Here is a 20145-nt window from a genome sequence, read left to right as displayed (position 1 = left end):
ACTGGGGCCACGCCCCCAACACCAACGTGAGGGGATGCTGGGATGAACTCCAGCTGCTTCTCCCAAGAGTCCATCCAATGAGAGTGAACCTGGGACAAGTGCATTTACATGTTAAGTGACTGGCGAGCACCCAGAGTCTTAGCATCGCCCCAGACTTCAGCGGCCCCGCTCACCGCCTGGCCACCTGTGCTGAGCAGCCAGAGGACATTGCTATTTACTGCCCTGGCCTGGAATCCTGGTTTCCTCCAGGAGCCATCACCTTTCTATTGCCAACTCAAGGGTGCCAGTGCCTTTGGCCCCATTTCTGGAACCGTCTCCCAGGGCCTAACCTACTATTTTAGCTTAAAAAACCCTCAGCTATATTCCACTCCTCTGATCAGTCGAGTTCTCCCTCTTCTCCTAACCAACGTCTTGAGGTCTTCATTTCCTTCTCCGGTTGACACTCTTCAGTTCTTCCAGCTCCTTCTTCATTATTTGGAACTCGGCAGTGGTCTCAGAGAACTGGGAGGAAAGCAGCGGACTGTTAGAAAGGAGGGCATTGTGGGCCGCGTTCAGGTTTGCAAGGCTAGCCCGGCGCACCGGAAAGGCTCCTGGCATTTCTCTGCCGCGCCTGCCAGCCTCCGGGAAGGAGCCCTTTGTAACTGGGCAGAATGTAACCAGCTCAAGTACTGAAGAGCTTTCACAATCCACTGTCGGCGTTTTTGGTCACTGGGATTGCATGGCATTGGCCTTGGTAAGGACGGCAGGCCTCAGGGACACAGAAGGCTGGGAGCGCTGCCCTCCCCACCGCCCCTTCCCTCCGGAGCACTGCCTCGGCCGGTCCCTCTCCCAAGCTCCCAGGGCCCTTCCTTTGCTCCTGTCACTTGTGTCCTGAGCCTCCACAGCCCAGCCGGCTCATTTCTAACTCCGTAAATTTCTAGATAAACTTGTTCTTATAATTTGAAAAACAAAAAAGAGGAGAGAAGAAGGCTGATACTGGTAATTCTAAGCTAAAGGATTGGTTGCTTCTGAGCTGCAGCTCCCATAATAATGGGGGGGGGGCGGGTGTGCTTAAAAAAGAATGCCACCTTCCTCATCAGGATCTTTCAATGGACGTATATTGTCGACAGGGACTGAGATATAGTCTCTAAAGGTCAGCTTGCTGTGAAACAGGAGCTACCTTCCTGAGCAATCCACTAAAGCCCCCAGCGCTTTGTTTATTAACTTCACAAGGTGCAGCCCGCCATCACGTCTATTGTACTGCTGAAGACACGAAGCTCTTCACGCACATCAGGTAAGTAAGTTGCCTAAAGACACACGAGCAGCGTGGAGCTGGGCGAGGAACCCCTCCAGTGTACGCTCTCCTGCCTCTCAATCAACCTTCACATGTACCTCTCGGCCCACCAGGCTGCTGGGTTCTTAACAGCCACAGGAAACAGACGCCGATGCAGAGGGCGTGTGGGCAGGTGCCGCCAGGCACTGAGGAATGCGTGTGGCACGGGACATCTCCAATTCCGGAGCAGACGGCCCTTCCTGGACTGCCTCCGCCCAGCCCCAGCCCTCCTTACTGCTCCCCGTTCAGCTCAAATTTCCCTTCCTACGTGGCACCTTCTCTCCTGACAGAGTTCCTCTCCACCACGTGCTGTCACAGCCCTGCTCAGACTCTAACTGCGGCCCTCACCACGAGGCTCTGGCATTGTACTTATTGTCCACCGCCCCGGCCTGTGAGTGCTTGAAGGTAGGGACTGTGCCTGATTTGCTTTCGTTTCTTTGGATTCAAAGCAATGTTCCTGGGCAAACGGGCACTCAGAAGGCACGAGCTAGATGAACTGACTCGGGGAGGAGCCTCCCGCCACAGCCCTCCCATCACCGTCCTCACCATGTCCAGCAGGACCTCCACCTTCACCTGCAAGAGATTGTTCTCTTCCTCCAACTGCTGGTTCCGCCTGCGGAGGCGCTGAGCCTCCCTCTGGTCCACACCTCCACTAATCCCCGTCTCTGGTGGAAAGACAGAACCAGCAGTTACAAGGGAGGGTGGGGGGGAGTCCTTCCATCATCTTGTTGGACAAAATGGCAGGAAATCGGCCCACCTGCTACCCAATGGCCATTTTCAAACTTCAGGTTTTGTCCCGCCAGGTTCATAGTGGGGGTTCCATAGTCGAGGCCCAGCTCCACTTCGCGGGTGGACCGATCCAGCTGTGGGGAGACGCTAGCATCAGAAGGCCCTGGCACTCTCAGCGCCTCTCCTAACTGCAGGACCCCAAAACTCACTTCTTTCCTCTAGTCATTACCCAGCACTTCTAATATTTTTAAAATCAGAAAATCAAGTAAGGTGCAACAAAAAAATTCTAAACTGTAAGAAACATACTGCTTTATACACCAGATGTTTTCCAAAAAAGCTATTTATGTATTTTTAATGTATTTTTCTGATGTTTCTACAACTCACTGAGCACCCACCCGCATCAGAACCAGTGCTGGGCATTCAGAGAAGAATGTGCCCCGCTCTGCCCTCGAGGAGCTGAGAATCTGCCTCTGAGCTGTGACACACCCTTCTGATCGCCATTAACGGTGGCAAACAGCATCCTTTCAGAATGATTTGATTCTTAGACATGACTAAGTCGATTCCCGGCCACGTCCTGGGACTAAAGTGAAGTCAAACTGGATCGTATTTAGAGCCAGAAATCATAATGAGGTTGACTGCTTATTAGGTTCCTGAGCAAGTAGGCGTTAACGCTGATTTTAGCAATAGCAACATGAATGAAATGGATGCTCTCCTACTTGCATGCCCCTGGAGAACCCCACTTCCCAACAGAGACCTGACGACGCTGTCACAGGCACAGCGGGCTGACCCTGGTGCTGACACTCACATTATGCAGGTTGGAGAGCGAGGCAGACTTCCGAGGGGGCGTCTTCTTCGGACTGAACGTATTCCCAAAGAGAGGCATCTTCGGCCTGACGAGGAGAGGTCAATGCTCCCTGTCAGGACAAGTCGGGGGTACAGACGGTTGGGTCAGTGATTTTATGTCCTGTCCTAAAACCAGGAAAACAGACATCTGATGTGGCTATTCACAATCCTGGTAACGGCTCCCACGTGTGGATTGCTCGCTATGTGCCAGGTAGGCAGTATGCTAAGCCCTTTGCATGTAGTATCTCAAGCCTCGCAATCCTTTGCTTAGCTCCCCTCATTATCCCCATTTGACCCACAGGTTTAGAAAGACCGAGGTCCTCAGCTGGAGCTAGATTCTGAACACAGCTGTGTGGCTCTAAGGTTGTTATCCACAGGCAAGTGCCTCACTTGCCGGTCTTGAATTTTGTCACAAGTGGACATCACCAGATTTACAGTCTGGGAGCAAGGAATATATTCCCATACACCGGTGAGAATCACACTGGGCAATAGCCACTGCATAGACTCCATTTTATTTTTTCTTAATTAAAAAAAAAATTGAGAGAGGAAGGTCAGCTTGCTATGAAGGAGGAGCTACACTTCCTGAGCAGTCCACTAAAGCTCCCAGTGCTTTACTTATTAACTTCACAAGGGGCAGCCCGCCATCTTGTCTACGCAGACCAGGTAAGGAACTTGCCCAAAGACACACGAGCAGCGTGGAGCTGGGCGAGGAGCCAGAGAGAGAGAAATATCAATCGGCCCACCAGGGATCAAGCCCACAAACCTAGGTAGGTTATGTGCCCTGACGGGGGAATCAAACCCCGGACCTTTCAGTGTATGGGACGATGCTCCAACCAAATTAGCCACGCTGGCCAGGCTTTCCTGTCATTACTTTAGCATTCTGGTAGATAAGTGGTGGTATTGCATGGGGTTTCCTTTGCTTCTCCCTAGCTAACTGGACATGTGGGTACCCTCTTTTGCGACATGCTTGTTCAAGTTTTTGCCTTTTTTCTTTTGGGTTGTCTATCTTTTTTATTTTATTAATTTGTAAGGGTTCTTTACATATGATGAATATGAGTCCTTCGTTGTGTATATAGGGAATATTGAAAATATCTTCTCCCAGTCTGAAAGTTGCCTTTTTGTTTTCTTATTTTTTTCTTAATATATATATTTTATTGATTTTTTACAGAAAGGAAGGAGAGGGAGAGAGTTAGAAACATCAATGAGAGAGAAACATCAATCAGCTGCCTCCTGCACACCCCCCACTGGGGATGTGCCCGCAACCAAGGTACATGCCCTTGACCGGAATCGAACCTGGGACCCTTGAGTCCACAGGCTGACGCTCTATCCATTGAGCCAAACCCGTTAGGGCTCTTATTGGTTTCTTTTTGATGAAAGAAGTTCTTAATTTTAATGGAATTTAATTTACCATGTTTTTAAAAAATGATTAGTGTTTGTGTCCTATTTAAGAAAACCTGCCTACTCCAAAAATGACATTTTCATAGATTAATTTTTATTTTTTTTTTTTAAATATATTTTATTGATTTTTTACAGAGAGGAAGGGAGAGAGATAGAGAGCTAGAAACATCGATCAGCTGCCTCCTGCACACCCCCCACTGGGGATGTGCCTGCAACCAAGGTACATGCCCCTGACCGGAATCGAACCTGGGACCTTTCAGTCCGTAGGCTGATGCTCTATCCACTGAGCCAAACCGGTTTCGGCCATAGATTAATTTTTATTGTTTAACTTTCCCACTTAGGACTGTGATCATCTGGAAATAATTTTGTATACTGTGTGAGACAGGGGTCAAGGTTCATTACTTCCCGTACATTACCCAGTCTTAACTCATAACATACAAATAGCTTAAAAATATTCCAGAAACTGTAGACAGATGATAACGACAGTGAAAGCACAAGGGAGCAAAAGAAAGTCGCAGAGCTCTCCCTGCCCTAGTCCTAGGTCTGAGGCCTTCTTCACCACATTATGAGATAATCCTATCTGACAAGAAGCTGACCAAAAAAGAAGGGAACTTCAAGACTATTTGAAACAAGGTTTTATATCAACTATCATTAAAAATAACTCAGCCCTAGCTGGGTTGGCTCAGTGGATAGAGCATCAGCCCACAGACTGAAGGGATCCAGTCAAAGGCACGTACCTGGTTGGGGCATGTGCTGAAGGCAACCAATCCATGTCCCTCTCTCATATATTTTTTAAAATATATTTTTATTGATTTCAGAGAGGAAGAGGTAGAGAGAGATAGAAACATCAATGATGAGAGAGAATCACTGATTGGCTGCCTTCTGCACACCCCTCACTGGGGATCAAGCCTGCAACCCAGGCATGTGCCCTTGACCGGAATCGAACCTGGCACCCTTCAGTCCGCAGGCTGATGCTCTATCCACCGAGCCAAACTGGCTAGAGCTGCCTCTCTCATATTGATGCTTCTCTCTCTCTGTCTCTCCCCCTCCCTTCTACTGTCTCTAAAAATCAATGTAAAAAATATCCACGGGTGAGGATTAACCAAATAAATAAATAAGTAAATAAATAAATAACGCATAGTATAAATCCATCACAATTAGCAAGACATGTTTTCAATGAAAACATGTAGAAAAACTGCTGTTTTCAGCGACGGAGAAATTAATATCAATATCATTAAAATTAATGATACAAGTTTCTTTGGACGTTTTAAAATATACAATACAGAGTATATGTATATCTGATTTATAAATAAATAAAAATAAAGGTATTTAGGGGGGTGTGCTCATGCGAGTTTTACTGGGAGATGTGTGTTTGTGATGAGAAAAAGCAGTAGACACACAAGCTATGGAATGAAGGCGCTGGGGCCTGGGCACAGCACTTGAGGACTTGGACAAACCAGAACGCTTCCAGCTTGGTGGTGGACGGACAGCAGTGGGGACCAAGATGCTGAGGGCGTTTTAAGCTGTGCTACCACGTCATCCAAAACACCGTGGAAGGCCCTGGCATGGCTTCTGCTGCAGAAAAGAAAAACAAACAAAAAAACGGGTGGAAGAGGGAAGGCAATTAATTTTATGTCTGTAGAGGGCAGAACAGGAATGAAACAGGAATATCCAGAAAGAAAGATTTTAACTCAAAACAAGGGCACAGTAACAAAAACTAACTAGTATTACTCCCTTCGGATCCACTGTGGCCGGGCCCAATGCTGGATCTCTCGTATGTAAGCAGCTAAGGAACTTGCCCATCACACAGTGGGAAGGTGGGGGAACTGGGCTTCTAAAGACGGCCTCTGCCTCGGCGCTGGTGCCGACCACCACTTCATCGCTGCGCAGGGCTGCACCGTTTGCAATGGGCCACGAAGTCCATTGCCTTATTTTAGTCTAACAAGAAGGCGAGTCTCTGGCTTTCATCGGATTCTCAAAGGGATCCGTGTCTCCCCCGGCCCGCCCCCGCCAGTTCAGAGCCAGCCAAGCAGGTACCTGCCCCACAGGGACAAGGCCGCCCGGGGCTGGTGGATGCAACCGACGGCAGAGAACAAACGTTCCCTGGCTCGCCCTTCACAGCCACCCTAAAGGGAGTGGTCACACGCGGCCGGGGGGGCTCCGAGGTTGAGTGTTGATCCATGAACCAGGAGGTCACCCTTCGGTTCCCGATCGGGGCACAGGCCCAGGTTGCGGGCATATTTCTACCTCTGTTGCTCTCCCTCTCCCTTCCTCTCTCTGAAATAAATTTAAATATAAATATATATTTATAATATATATATATATATGGGGGCGGTGACCACCTGGGGTGAATCCGTCCGTCGCCCGCCGTCCGGCTCCAGCTGGCCGAACACCCCGGCCCCCTGGGGAACGCCCGGCCTCGGGCCCGGGGGAGACCCGGGGTCGGAGACGTACCTGACCCGTCGCAGGAGCCCGGACCAAATAAGCGCCTGGACCACCCGCCGGCCCCGCCGCCACCGCCGGCCTGCGCGTGCGCAGCCCCGCCCCGGGCTCTACCACCGGGAAAGCGGGGGTGCGCGGCGCGGCGCGGTCCACTACACGAACCTTCGCGAAGCAGCAGAAACGCACGAGGGCTGCCCTCGCTGTGTCAGGGGGACTGCACCAAGGGACTGTCTCCTGGAGTCACTTGTAGGTGCCCCTGACAGAGGACAGGGCGGGAACTGCACTCGCCTCCCCACGGACCCGTTGGTCTGTTCTCCCCAGGCCGCAGGGGCCGTCCCCATGGTAACCGCGTCTGGCGGCGGCTCGCGAAAGTTCCATTGTGTGGGGCCGGGGGACGTGGTGATTGCGCCGGGCGTTGCCTGGAGAACCCCAGGACTCACAGGAGCAAAATGGGCCTCTCTGTGTTTGCCCCTCCTTCCCACAAGACCACAAAGCAAAGGGCACCTCTTCCTGGTGGATGTGGGGGCCACGCGGGTCGACTGTCTCACCCAGAACCTCGCAGGGTCCCTTGAGGGGCCCGGGACGAAACCTGCCTCCGAGTTCGTCGGATTCCGCCCAAGTCTTCTGGTGAGACGGACAGAAGAACGGTAACCCACCCCCTCCGCCTCCCCACACCCCAATCTCATCGGTTCCTACAAGCAGGGGAAACTGAGGCTCAGAGGCCGCTTCAGGGTCTCCCAGTGAGCAAGGGGCAGAGAGAGCTCCTCGAGAACCAACTCTCGATCTCCCAAGTCCTAACCGCGTGTATGATTAGATAAATGAAGAAACTCGGGTCATTCAGGGGATGTTTGCGGGGTGCCTAGCAGGTGCACCGGCAGGACCCAGGGGTCTGCGACTCCAGTGGTAATTTCCTTCCAACGACACCTCACTGCATTGTCCTAGAGTCAGAATCTGCACGGTCTAGCCCGGCACTGCCCAATGGAAACATAACGTGGGCCACATATGTCATGTAGAATGTCCTGGTAGCCATATTATAAAAAGTAAATAACAACAACAAAATCAGGGGATGTTAACTTGAATGATACTTTATTTAGCTCCAAATGTCTCAAATATTCTCATTTTTACATATAATTAATACATTCAGATTTAGGCTGCTTCATTTTAAAATTAAAATAAAAAGTTTAGTTCTTCACTCACATTAACCAGATTCCAAGGGGTGATTTGTCACATGTGGTTAGTGGCTACTGTGATGCACAGGTCTAGCCTCTTCCTACATTTCTCCTCTTGCTCCCCTCTGCTTAGAGGGAGTTTTCCCACTTTGCCGTATTGACTAGGGCAGTGGTCGGCAAACTCATTAGTCCACAGAGCCAAATATCAACAGGACAACGATTGAAATTTCTTTTGAGAGCCAAATTTTTTAAACTTAAACTTCTTCTAACGCCACTTCTTCAAAATAGACTCGCCCAGGCCGTGGTATTTTGTGGAAGAGCCACACTCAAGGAGCCAAAGAGCCGCATGTGGCTCGCGAGCCGCAGTTTGCTGACCACTGGACTAGGTCAGTGCCCACTCTTGCGTCATCTCATAGCTCTGAGAACCTCCCTTCAAAGAAGTGGTCAGAGTTATCATCCACAGTTACTTAATTGTTTGATCAGACATAAGCTCCATTAGGGCAGAGATCAAGTCTGACTAGCTCACCATCCTATCCCCAGTAGGAATATACTGCTGGCTCTCAGTAACTAGTCCTTGAATGACCAAAGGTTAAACTGAACAAAAGCCAGCCTGTTTAAGTTAGAATATGTTAAACTGTATTATTATTATCATTATTTTTAATCCTCACCTGAGGACATGCTTTTATTGATGTTAGAGAGAGAGGAAGGGAGAGGGAGAGAGAGAAACATCGATGTGAGAGTGAAACATGGATGCACAAGTTCTGACTGGGAATTGGTCCCACAACATTTCGGTGTACGGGACGACACTCCAACCAACTGAGCCACTCGGCCAGGGCACAGCGTGTTAACTTTAAGCAGTCACAGTCCAGTCTCGGCTGCCAGAACATGTGCTCCCTGAGGGCAGGCAGTTTCTCATTCTTCTGCTCATCTACCCCCAGGACAGAGCATGGTGCTGGGCACAGGGTAGTTATTCAATTAAGCTAGTTCCCTCCACGTCCTTTTTTCCTCCTTTAGTACTGACAATAAAAACGCACCATGTTTCAGAGAATACTTATTCTAAAATGGTCTGCTGAAAATTCAGAAGGTAACAGAGAATGTATTTTAAACATTTCTCTTAGAAAGCATAATATTCAGCTTTCCCATCAGGCAGGAGTAATAATGTTAAACTGAAGCAAGAGGCTTTGTGACAAGGTCGCCCTAAACCTGCTTGTCAGAGAACATGTAGTTTGCCAGCCATGCTGGGGAGTGAGTAGGAGGAAAGTGAGAAGCCCTGCAATGCACCTGCCGCCTCTCTGCCCTCCCCCGCCCCCCCAAACACCCCCGGCCTGTTTCACTAGAGGCTAGGAGCAGGAGGGAGGGCCTGGGTCAGCTCTTCCTAGAATCCAATTGGCTTGGGGGTAGCCCAAAATGCATAGCCTCTTTGGCCTAGAAAGAAGTGTGGTGAGTGAGTCTAAAATGGAAACAAATATGGAGTGAACATAATCTCTACAGAGTAATTTGCCTAATGGAGAAAGCTGTAGAAGCAAATAATTCCCGTTCAGTATATTAAGTGCTGTAAGAATTCTGGGCTTCGGGGAGGACAGGTGGCACTAATTGCCTGGAGTAAATTAAGAAGTCTTTCCAATAGGGCGGTGAAGGCCTGGGAGGGGGGGCAGGCTGGACGGGGTCAAGGGGGGCGAAGGGGGACATATGTAATACTTCAGTAATAAAGATTAAAAAGAGAGAAGGTTTTCCAAAAGATGTATCATCTGGGCTGAGCTTTGAATAGAGAGAACAGCACGTGTAAAGGCATAAAGGCACAAAGCAGCTGAAACCAGTTTGGCTCAGTGGATAGAGCGTTGGCCTGTGGACTCAAGGGTCCCAGGTTCAATTCCGGTCAAGGGCATGTACATTGGTTGCGGGCACATCCCCAGTGGGGGGTGTGCAGGAGGCAGCTGATCGATGTTTCTCTCTCATCGATGTTTCTAACTCTCTATCCCTCTCTCTTCCTCTCTGTAAAAAAATCAATAAAATATATTTTTAAAAAAGAAAAGGCACAAAGCATAGCATGGAAGGGACCAGAAAGTAGTTCAATGGGGCAGGCATATAGGACACAGGGCTGGGGAGAAGAGTGCAGAGCGGAGGGCATGAGCAGAAGGAGAGAAAAGGAGACTGTGGTGAAAGGGCACCTTGGTTAAGTGTTCCACCAAACTCTCCCTTTCTCTCTCCTTCCATTATGTATGAGCTTCTTGAAGGCAGATCTTTTATTTCATTACTAGTAGCCCTGCGCACGAATTTGTGTGCCAGTAACTCGCTGCTGCCCTCCTGTAGCTCCCCTCTCCCCCACACTTCCCCCCCCCCCCCATAGTTTGCTGCCCTGCCCCCTCCTGTAGCTCTCCACTGCCTGCTTGTAGCTCACTGCCCACCCTCCTGCTGATCCGTGATCCGGTCATTACGCAATCAGTTGTAACGCTTCACGGCATAACGACCATTTGCATATTACATCTTTATTATATAGGATAACCAGGCTTCTACCACCAGGCTCTGGCTGTGGAGGACCCACAGATAGTGATGAACAAAAAGCAAGGACCCAGGAGAGCAACCTGGCCCTAGCGTTTTATATCCTGGAGGAAGGGTAGCGATGGGGCCAGTTTTTGAGAAGGAGCAGAGCTTTGGTTAGATGAGGGCCTCATACTGAGGAGATGCACTCGAATCATAGAATCAGCATCAGAGAGCTGAAAGGAGCCTAAGGAACCTCACCCGCAGCTCAGACTTCCAGGGGAGGCTCAGAGAGGAAAGAAAGATTTGATTTCATTTCTAATTTGGAAACTTGCTTGCCTTCTCTTCCTTATGATTTTTAAATAATGTTTTCTTTTCTCCAGCTTACTTGGTTTTGAGAGTACAGTATATCCTACCTAATAATAGACAAATATGCAAATTGACCGTACCTTCGCTATGCCCACGATTGGCCAGGAGGCACAGGGGGGCGGGACTCGGGGTGGCTGGGGTGGCTGATTGGGCCAGCGGGACGCTGAGCTTGCGTCGCCAGCGGCAGCTCGAGCTCAGCGTCTGCGCCATGGCTGTGCTGCGGCACAGAAGGGGCCTCTGGGGCAGCGAGCTCACGTCCCACCGCGGACCATCAAAAGTGAGGGAGCTGGGTGCCTGTCCGCTCAGGCACCAGGCCTTTCAGAAGCCTCTGGAGGGGCGGAGGCTTCTGAAAGGCCTGGTGCACCAGCAGACAGGCACCCAGCTCCCCCGTGATCGAAATCAAAAGCATGTAGGGGACCCTACACATGCATGATTCAATCATGCACTGGGCCTCTAGTAAAAATATAACGTACAAAGTATGTGTTAACTGACTGTTTATGCTCGTGGTAAGGCTTCCAGTCAACAGTAGGCTATCAATAGTCATCTTCAGGAGTCTAAAGATATGTGTTGATTTTCGACTGCATGAGGGTACCCTTACCTCATCCCCATATTGTTCAAGGGTCAACAACAGTTTTCATTGGGGCTGGGGGGTGGGCATCAGCAGATAGAAAGAATACGTGTACATGCCTTGAAATCCTCACTTGACAATGGGCTTCTCAGACAAAAGCCTTTATCCCCGCCTGCCCGATGAGCACGCTTGTGTTTTCTAAGACAGTTCTATGCCGTTTGTGATTCCAGGGGGCTGCTTGAACAGCGGACAAGATCAGAGTGAGAAATGAGAGGCTGTTAGCAGTGGAAACTCACTATTTGTCAGTTTGCAAGAAACTGGACAATGGCTTATTTCAAGAATATGGATGTCGTCAATGTCACCGCCTTGCCAATGGTGCCCGTGGAGGAGGGCCTGGCACAGGGTGCGAGGCAGAGTGCCGCGAGGAGGGATCTGGCAGACCACGTGCCCTGTATCCTTCTGTGATGCTGTTTACAGTCGAGACCAAATACTAGTACACCTGCCCCGGGGTGCCACCTGTGCCGAGTTTATAACATGCACTACGTGTTAGCTCGTTCCTTATAAATTCATTACTTTTTTCATTCCTTATGTTCTACCTATCCTCTAAAAGAATTTGAGACTGTTAAGGATTATTTGACTTGAATTTGTTTTACTGAGATAATCAGAAAGAGCTTAAAAGGAAAAAGTACTGGAAATATTTGTTGAAAGAATCAGGAAGAAGAGAAAAAAGCTCTTTTTTTTTTTTTTTCCCATTGCCTCCTCCTTTCCCTTTTATCTTCCAAAAAAATGACAATTATAGATAGCAACTAAAAAGTCATTGTCCAGCCCTCTAGCCTCAGATAAGTAAACTTAAGACCCTATTTAAAAAATTATTTTAAGACCCTATTTAAAAAATTACTTTAAGACCCTATTTAAAAAATTATTTTGCTCACCTGCCAGCCCTTTTGCCTGGGCTCAGAGGTGGCCTCTTCTGGCACTATGCAGGCTCTACTTCTCTGGTCCTGCCTTCGTCGATCCTCATCTCACTTCACCCTGAACTATATCCCAGGGACCCATAGGATCCCGTCTCTGAAGGACTTAGAGTTCATCCAGCAAATGACCCTCTCAGGTTATAAATAACTGCAGGTCTTTTCATCTCACACGGAGCTCATTCACCTTCAAGTCAAGCTGCTGCCGGCCCAACTGCACTCACCCGTCTGCGTCCCCTTCTCTGCACGCCTCTCAGCCTCCTCAAGATGAGCCCCGGTGAGCCACCAGGACCTGCTTCAGGGTCTGGCTTCCATGGGCCATTTCTTTCTTTTTTTTTTTTGTGCACCATTCCCGGAGATACTGCAATACCGGGTCGATGCGTGGAGTGGACGGAGCAAGCTCCTATTCCATCTCCCTGCTCCAAAAATACATTTAATATAATGTCCTCGGATAGAGGACATATCAGATATTAAACTGATAAGAACAGATACTACACTTGATCTTAGCCAAAAGGCCGAGAAGCGATCCATGGGCCATTTCTTTTTTTTTTTTTTTTAATATATTTTATTGAATTTTTTACAGAGAGGAAGGGAGAGGAATAGAGAGTTAGAAACATCGATGAGAGAGAAACATCAATCAGCTGCCTCCTGCACACTCCCTACTGGGGATGTGCCCGCAACCAAGGTACATGCCCTTGACCGGAATCGAACCTGGGACCCTTGAGTCCGCAGGCCAACGCTCTATCCACTGAGCCAAACCGGTCTCGGCCATGGGCCATTTCTAACGTCCCCTCTTTCTTCATCCCACACTCATCGCAGCCTAACTGACCCATTGGAGTTGTCATGTCCCTGCTTGGCGTCTTCCTTTGCCAAGTACCCTCCGATCGATCGGTAAGAACACTTGAAGATAATGGGAGAAAGCATGGGCCTTGCTTTATGTGAAGGTGGCGAGAGGAGTGAAAGGATTATGGGGCTTTTACAGAGGATATGTCTTAGGCCAATTGTAGCTCAGACAGAAAAATTCAGACAGAGCGAGGGTGACAAGATGGGCCACTGAACTGAGCAGAGATTTCAACAGCAATAAGCAAGGTTGAGATACACTGTGATCCAGTCATCTGTAACCTAAAATCTCCCTTAAAGGAATAATCCAAAATATGGAGATAGAGCTTTGTGTGACTATGTGTATAATTTGCAATGATTTATAATTGCAAAAAGTGATAATTTAAATATCCAATAACCAAGGAACAGTTAAGTGTATTAAGGTACATCCTCTACATGGATTCATATAATGCCGTTTAAAATATTACGAATATTTATTTCGCTTTATGGAAAACGATCATATTAGTGAGTGGAAGAGAAGTCAGAGTAGTAAAATAGACATACACTGAGATTATAATTATGTGCAAAAGCCGGCATGTGAAAAATCCTGGAAGGAGATCTCCCTAAATCCTAATGAGTTGTTATGGTGGTAGCATCATGGATTATTCTTTCCATATTTTCCAAGGTATTTAGAATAGAATTACCACTTACTATTTATAAATTAGCTAATTTAACACAAGACAGAAGGCATGTTGAATGTTTGGAATGAAGATAATTAAGTGGAGAGACAGCACAGAAAGGGAGTGAGCCTGTGTCCTTGCCAGGCTAGCTCATCCTGTCTGTGTGTAACTGCCACCCAGTTTCCTTAGCGGACTGTCCTCCCAGCGTGTCTTGTTGGCTCCATCCACCAGGTGAACGAAAGGATTGCTGAAGTAGACCTGACCCCCAAACCACTGGACGACATCCTGGTGAGCTATGGACGTTGGGCTGAGGCCAGGCTTCCAGGAAGAAAGGGCTCTGGAGAGCCCTCCATTTATTTGAGAGCACGTTTGCCCAATAGGGGCCTCAGATAAATATATACTAGAGGCCCAGCGTGCAGTTGAAATTGCGCAAGCGTCCACCTGACTCGCAGCATCCCCTGGCCCCCCTGCCTGTGTCCGCTCTGGGGCCGCCCGAGCTGCTGCACCAGCTCGGGCAGGCCCCCCTGCCTCTGTCTCTGTCTGTGCTCCAGGCACAGAATCACTGATCAGCTGCCTCCTGCATGCCCCACACTGGGGGTCAAGCCCACAACCCAGGCATGTGCCCTTGACCGGAATCGAACCCTAGACCCTTCAGTCCGCAGGCTGACGCTCTATTCACGGAGCTAAACTGGCCAGGGTGATAGGTCATTTCTTTTTAGTACTGAGTAATATTCCACTGTCTGAATGCACCACAGTTTATTTCTCTGTTCACCTACGGAGGGACGCATTGGTTGCTTCCAAGCTTGGGTAATTATGAATAAAGTTACAATAAATATCCACGTGAGGGTTTTTTGTGGACATGGTTTTCAGTTCATGGGGGTAAATGCCAAGGAGCAGGACTCCTGGGCCATATGTTGAGTATGTTTAAGAGTAAGAAACTGCTGAACTGTCTCCCAAAGTGGCTGCACCATTTTCATTTCTCCCAGCAATGAAGGGTAATTCTTGTTCCACATCCTCGTCAGCATTTGGTGCTGTCAATGTTCTGGATTTTGGCCATTCTAATTGGCACATAATGATCTCATTTTTTTTTTAAATTTGAAATTCTCTAATATGTGATAGTAAACATCTTTTCATATGCTTACTCGCCATCTGTGTTTTTCTTTAGGGAGGTGTCTGTTAAGGTCTTTGCCCCATTTTTTAATTGAATTGTTTGTTTTCTTATAGTTGGGTTTTCAGAGTTCTTTGTGTGTGTTGGATAACAGTCTTTATCATGTATGTCTTCTGCAGCTATGTTCTCCCAGTCTGTGTGGCTTGTGTTCTCATTCTCTTGACATTGTCTTTAGCAAAGCAGACATTTTTCGTTTTAATGAAGTCCAACTATCAATTGCTTTGGTGTTGTATCTAAAAAGTCATTGCCATACCCAAGGTCAGTTAAGTTTTCTCCTGTTATCTTATAGGAGTTCTATAGTTTTACATGCTATATTTAGTCTGTGATCCGTTTTGAGTTCATTTTTATGAAGGGTGTAAGGTATGTGTCTTGGTTCACTTTTTGGCATGCGGATGTCCGGTTGTTTTAGCACCATTTGTTGAAAAGACTGTATATGCTCCATTGTACTGCCTTTACCCCTTCGTCCAGGTTCAGTTGCCTGTTCTTATGTGGATATATTTCTGGGCCGAGGTTTGCCCCGCCCTTTACACACCAGGCCTGGATTGTGTGGCCACTGCTCCTGGGTCAGCACCTGTAGCCACATTGGTTTCTCTAGCCTCCGTCCTGCCCTATTGGATGCACCTAGCACGGTGCCTGGTGAATAAGAAGGGCTTAATAGATAAGCACTAACACGTGAGTGGGCCACCTCCTTTTGAGGCCCAGTTCCTCCTCCTCCCATCCTATTCTGCTCCTTCTCTCAGGTCCTAAGTGTGGGTCTCCCTCCAGGCTCCGGCCAGGAACCGTGCGTGGCTCTTTTTCCAGTCCCCCCCGAGAGCTTGTTCGCCCACCGCTGCACTGTTCCCTCCCATGGCAGGCTTTCCTTCCTCTGCCTGCCGGTCACTGCCTCCGGGAAGGCCTTCTCGGCCACTCCACCCCAAGAGAGTGTGGATAGCTCTTCTGGGCACCCTCCTGTCATCCTGTCCTTCCCGACGGCAGCGCCTCTCCGCTCTGATCATCAGCTTCTCCCCACTCGTCTGGGAGCCCTTGTAGGGCAGGGATGGCATCCTCAACATGGGCACAGCGTACGGCTTTTAGTAGGTGCCCATGAAATATTTGTGGAATGAGTAATGCGTTTGCAAATTGTGGCTTCTCACCTGCATTTCGGGCTCATGTTCCAGCTACCTGGAGGAGTGATACCTAAACCTAACTAATCGCCTGGCTGCCCTGGAGCCTATTAGAAACTAAAAGTGGAAATTGCAAGGTGTGGGACCATGTGCGTGAATGCTCCCATTTGAACCAAATAACTCTGAAAGGCGGTGAGAGAACTAAGGGTGTTGGGCAAGGGGAGGGAGGAAGACTTTTTACTGTGCTATTTGGCTTTGTACCATGCAAATTGCTGTGTGTGCGCGCGTGTGTGTGTGTGTGCGTGCGTGCGTGCGTGTGTGTGTGCGTGCGTGCGTGTGTGTGTGTGTGTGTATAATTTAAATAGAAAACTATCCAGGAGTCACAATAAACAATTCAGGACCCAACACAGACCTAAGGAATAAGCCTCTAATGAATCGGAATATCTGAATAATCCCCTGCGATGCTGGTCATCAGCCAGGCACAGCCCCGCTGGTAGGTCCTGCTGTCACTCCAGTGCAAACTCAGCCAAATGCCAGTCTCATCATTTCCCCCCTCAAAGTTGCTTTCCTCCCGATGTCCAGCTGCCCTTTCTGTCCCCTCCGTGTGCAGGTCTGTCCCTCCTTCCAGTGTTGGCTGCAGTGGCATCCTGGGAGGACCAGGGACCTTGCTGTTCTGCTACATTGACACCCAACCACCGACTCACCCATCACGCCTTATCCCTGTGCACTCTACTGGAGCAACATGTTCACACACACACACACCTTACCAATGTGAGCCTTTCCCCACGTACACGCACCTGCACACGTGCCAGTTCAGGAGAAAGACAGGGGAAGGCCACTGCAGGCTAAGGCCACAGGCGCCGCATCATTTCCCCACTCCTGTCCCGCCTCCTTCAGGCAGGCCTTTGCGGCTGCTCCAGCTCACATCCATCTCACTTGGTTGAATCCTAAACTTACCGGTTTAATTGTCCCACAGGTGTTGACTTCGCTCTCGGGATCGATTGTAAGTTCCCTGAGGGCAAGAACAGAATCGAACTTCTTTGTTAACCTGGTTACCTGGGCCCGGTGGGCTCAGGGCTAACCGTCAGTACAACTTGTCGGGTCACTGACATTCATGTTTCTTTCCTTTTCAGGAGGGCGTGGGGGGAGGAGAGGAGGAGTCAGAGATCAAGAGAACTTTCTGAGCGGTCAGGGGTATGATGACCAATAATAGTAATAGTTTACTGAGCCGCTTCCAGGTGCTAGCTTCTGTGCTTGTGTTTTAAGACGCAGTAAATACTTTATATCTGGTCCTTGTAAGAACCCTGGAAGGTAGGTATTATTCATACCCTTTTGCTGAGAGATTAAACAGTACCTTGTAACCACGATTGGATCCGCTCCAAACCCTGTACTCCTCAGAGGCGGAGCCCTGAGGTGCCGCTGGGAGGAGGAGCATCGTGAGAGGGGCAGGGTTGGGGGATGTATTAGTGGTGACACTGAGGATGAGGCCAGTGGCCACCAAGACCATACACCTGGGGGAAGACAGCAAAGGCTGTCACAAATTTTGTTCCGGGCCTTTTGCACGCCAATGGCGAAATGGCCTAGACCCAGTGGTCGGCAAACTCATTAGTCACCAGAGCCAAATATCAACAGGACAACGATTGAAATTTCTTTTGAGAACCAAATTTTTTAAACTTAAACTTCTTCGAACACCACTTCTTCAAAATAGACTCGCCCAGGCCATGGTATTTTGTGGAAGAGCCATACTCAAGGGGCCAAAGAGCCGCATGTGGCTCGCGAGCCGCAGTTTGCCGACCATAGGTAGTCCCTGACCCCCGCCCTGCGCCAAGATTTGCATCGCTCCCTAATGCCCCATTTCTTTTTGGTTTTTGAAGGCATTTGAGAGATTTGAGTTGGAGAAGAAGGCTTTAAAAGAGAAAAGCTACCGCAGCTCGGAAGACAGAGGCAAAATCCTTTCTCATAGTGCTTTTGTGGGGTTTGGTTTTGTAGTATCTGAAATGCATTCAGTAGGAATCCAGAGTTTCAGATAGGGATATTTTTGTAATCTTCTGAAGGAGTCTTAAATCTGACTTCTTGGCATTGGGCAACAAAGGAGGAAAGGACAATACCATTCAGAGACCACCTACTATGTGCCACACCGCATCAGGCAGTTTCATTTCCCTGCTAAATCTTCAGAATGCCCGACTAGTGAGGTTGGCGCTACTGAATATATTTTATAGATGAGGAACAGGCTTGGGGGGAGTGAGGGCTTAATAAATCAACAGCACGGGTGGGATCTAGTAAGACTAATACTGTGAGTGTCATCAGGCAGTTCAGGTTGAAGGAAAAAATCCCAGTTGTAATTACAGCCCAGCGGTGGACAGACCCTGCGGTTTCTCACATCCCATTTCTCTTCTTCCATTCTTCTGCAGACAGAAGTCAAAGAAAATCACCAGAGATCTGCAGTGGCTCAGAATTCAGGAATGTCAGATCTAGCTCTATTAAAAGGGTAAGGGATCCTGGGTGTGTGTCTGACTGGTTTCTGCTAGGCATGAAATCGATTTTATTCCTGGGAGGGGGGCCGGGGGGCGGGGGGGAATTATTGGCACCTGGATGGTGATGGTGCAGGAAAATCGCTCCCTTTATAGAGGATCTCAAAGTATTTTGACGATGCTAGAATTTCTCACAACACCCTGGAAAGAGCAGAATGGGGAGCGTTCCAGAGGCATTTGTCTGCTTACCTGTAGAATGTAGATATTTGCTCCTGGGAACAATGAGTCCAGATTCAGCCTACACAGAGCTCTGTGCCAAGTTAGCTCAAAGGGGTGGTCTCACAGCAGGGCTGGTCCATCAGCCCCTGCAGACGCCCGGGAAGCTGGGATTCAGTCGTTAGATGACCTGTCCACCGTCACACAGAGCTGATGGCAGAGCCCCACTTCCTGCTCAGATCCTGGGGCCCACGGCTGGACGCCCCCTTCTCCAGCAGCCACCCCCGTTAGGATTCTCCTAAGCTTGCGCTTCAAACTACTCAGGTCATAGGTGTTCAAACCCTTCAAATGCTGGAGAATAGGAACAATACAGTATTGTTGTCCTCTCTTCACCTTTTAGCCTAGGAAATGCCCACACAGCATAAAGTCCAGCAGTTGAGAGTCAGCATGGAAACTGTCATATAACCCATGGCGGTGGCCGAGCAGAATGAAATGTCCTGCCCACGGTGGCACAGCTGCTGAATGGTGGAGCTGACGTCTGACCCCAGGTCGTCAGTGTATTTAGTCACTGAGTTCAGCCACTGTCAAGGCCATAGTCCAGTTAGAAAGCAATTCAGTCCCTCCAAATGTTTCCAGTGCCTTTGGGCAATGGCAATTAAAAAAAAAAAATTTTTATTGATTGATTTAGAGAGAGAGAGAGAGAGAGAGAAACATTGACTTGTTGTTTCACTTATTTATGCATTCATTGGTTGCTTCTTGTATGTGCCCTAACGGGGGATCGAACCTGCAACCTTCACATATCAGGACAATTCTCTACCCACTGAGCTATCTGGCTAGGGCCAAGTGATGGTAATTAGTTTCCTCTTTCTACTTTTCTGTATTTTTACATTTTTAATAGTTATATTTTATTTTTATTCTAAAAATCCATTTAATGATGTATATTAAGAACCATAAGGATAGTCATATTCTTTGACCTAATATTGCCATTTTGAGAAAGTCATACTAAATAAATAACCCAAAGAAGGGGGAAGCTATATGTTCCAAGTTATTACTAATTTAAAAAAATATAATGGTGCCCGGCCTGGCATGGTTCAGTGGTTGAGCGTCAACCTATGAACCAGGAGGTCACATTCGATTCCTGGTCAGGGCACATGCCTAGGTTGCAGGTTCAATCCTCAGTGTGGGGCGTGCAGGAAGCAGCCAATCAATGATTCTCCTCATCATAGATGTTTCTATCTCTCTCTTCCTCTCTACCTTTCCCTCTGAAATCAATAAAAAATATATTTAAAAAAATATATATAATGGCAGTAGCATTAATTGGAAGTAATTAACTGTTAATTAAGTTATAGCCCATCTTATGAATAGGATATATTATTATAGATAAGAAATTTAAAGACAGTGTAGCAATGTGA

The 20145-nt window shown here is 48.4% G+C and overlaps 2 protein-coding genes and 1 non-coding gene across 9 annotated transcripts in view; 1 reads left to right on the top strand and 2 right to left on the bottom strand.

The window, feature by feature from the left end:
- Positions 1–6810, bottom strand: CBY1 (chibby family member 1, beta catenin antagonist). 7 transcript variants are annotated; one of them, XM_054719529.1, is made up of 6 exons: positions 6737–6810; positions 5683–5857; positions 2847–2955; positions 2070–2175; positions 1859–1977; positions 1–501 (listed from the first exon to the last, which is right to left on the bottom strand). In XM_054719529.1, exons 3-6 carry the CDS (start codon positions 2922–2924, stop codon positions 421–423), a joined length of 384 nt encoding a protein of 127 aa, XP_054575504.1. In that variant the 5' UTR covers positions 2925–2955; positions 5683–5857; positions 6737–6810; the 3' UTR covers positions 1–420. The 7 variants fall into 7 exon arrangements, with proteins under 7 accessions (XP_054575504.1, XP_054575502.1, XP_054575509.1 ...); XM_054719527.1 differs by having other exon boundaries at positions 2847–3010; positions 5740–5857; XM_054719534.1 differs by having other exon boundaries at positions 1886–1977; positions 2847–3010; positions 5740–5857.
- A 355-nt stretch (positions 6811–7165) lies between these two features.
- Positions 7166–20145, top strand: part of FAM227A (family with sequence similarity 227 member A) — a 56416-nt gene continuing 43436 nt past the window's right edge. Inside the window, exons 1-5 of the mRNA XM_054719526.1 lie at positions 7166–7351; positions 11539–11759; positions 13981–14063; positions 17921–17990; positions 18458–18534. Coding sequence (XP_054575501.1) covers positions 11633–11759; positions 13981–14063; positions 17921–17990; positions 18458–18534 — 357 coding nt within the window. The 5' untranslated portion in view covers positions 7166–7351; positions 11539–11632. The remainder of the gene's footprint in view (positions 7352–11538; positions 11760–13980; positions 14064–17920; positions 17991–18457; positions 18535–20145) is intronic.
- On the bottom strand, positions 12613–12803 carry LOC114232705 (U2 spliceosomal RNA). The gene has a single exon (XR_003618797.2). It is a non-coding gene; the product is annotated as a U2 spliceosomal RNA (small nuclear RNA).

This window comes from Eptesicus fuscus, chromosome 7 (genome assembly GCF_027574615.1).
Source record: "Eptesicus fuscus isolate TK198812 chromosome 7, DD_ASM_mEF_20220401, whole genome shotgun sequence".
Lineage (NCBI taxonomy): Eukaryota > Metazoa > Chordata > Mammalia > Chiroptera > Vespertilionidae > Eptesicus > Eptesicus fuscus.
Note: the sequence above shows the minus strand (reverse complement) of the source record. Positions and strands in the feature narration are given on the sequence as shown.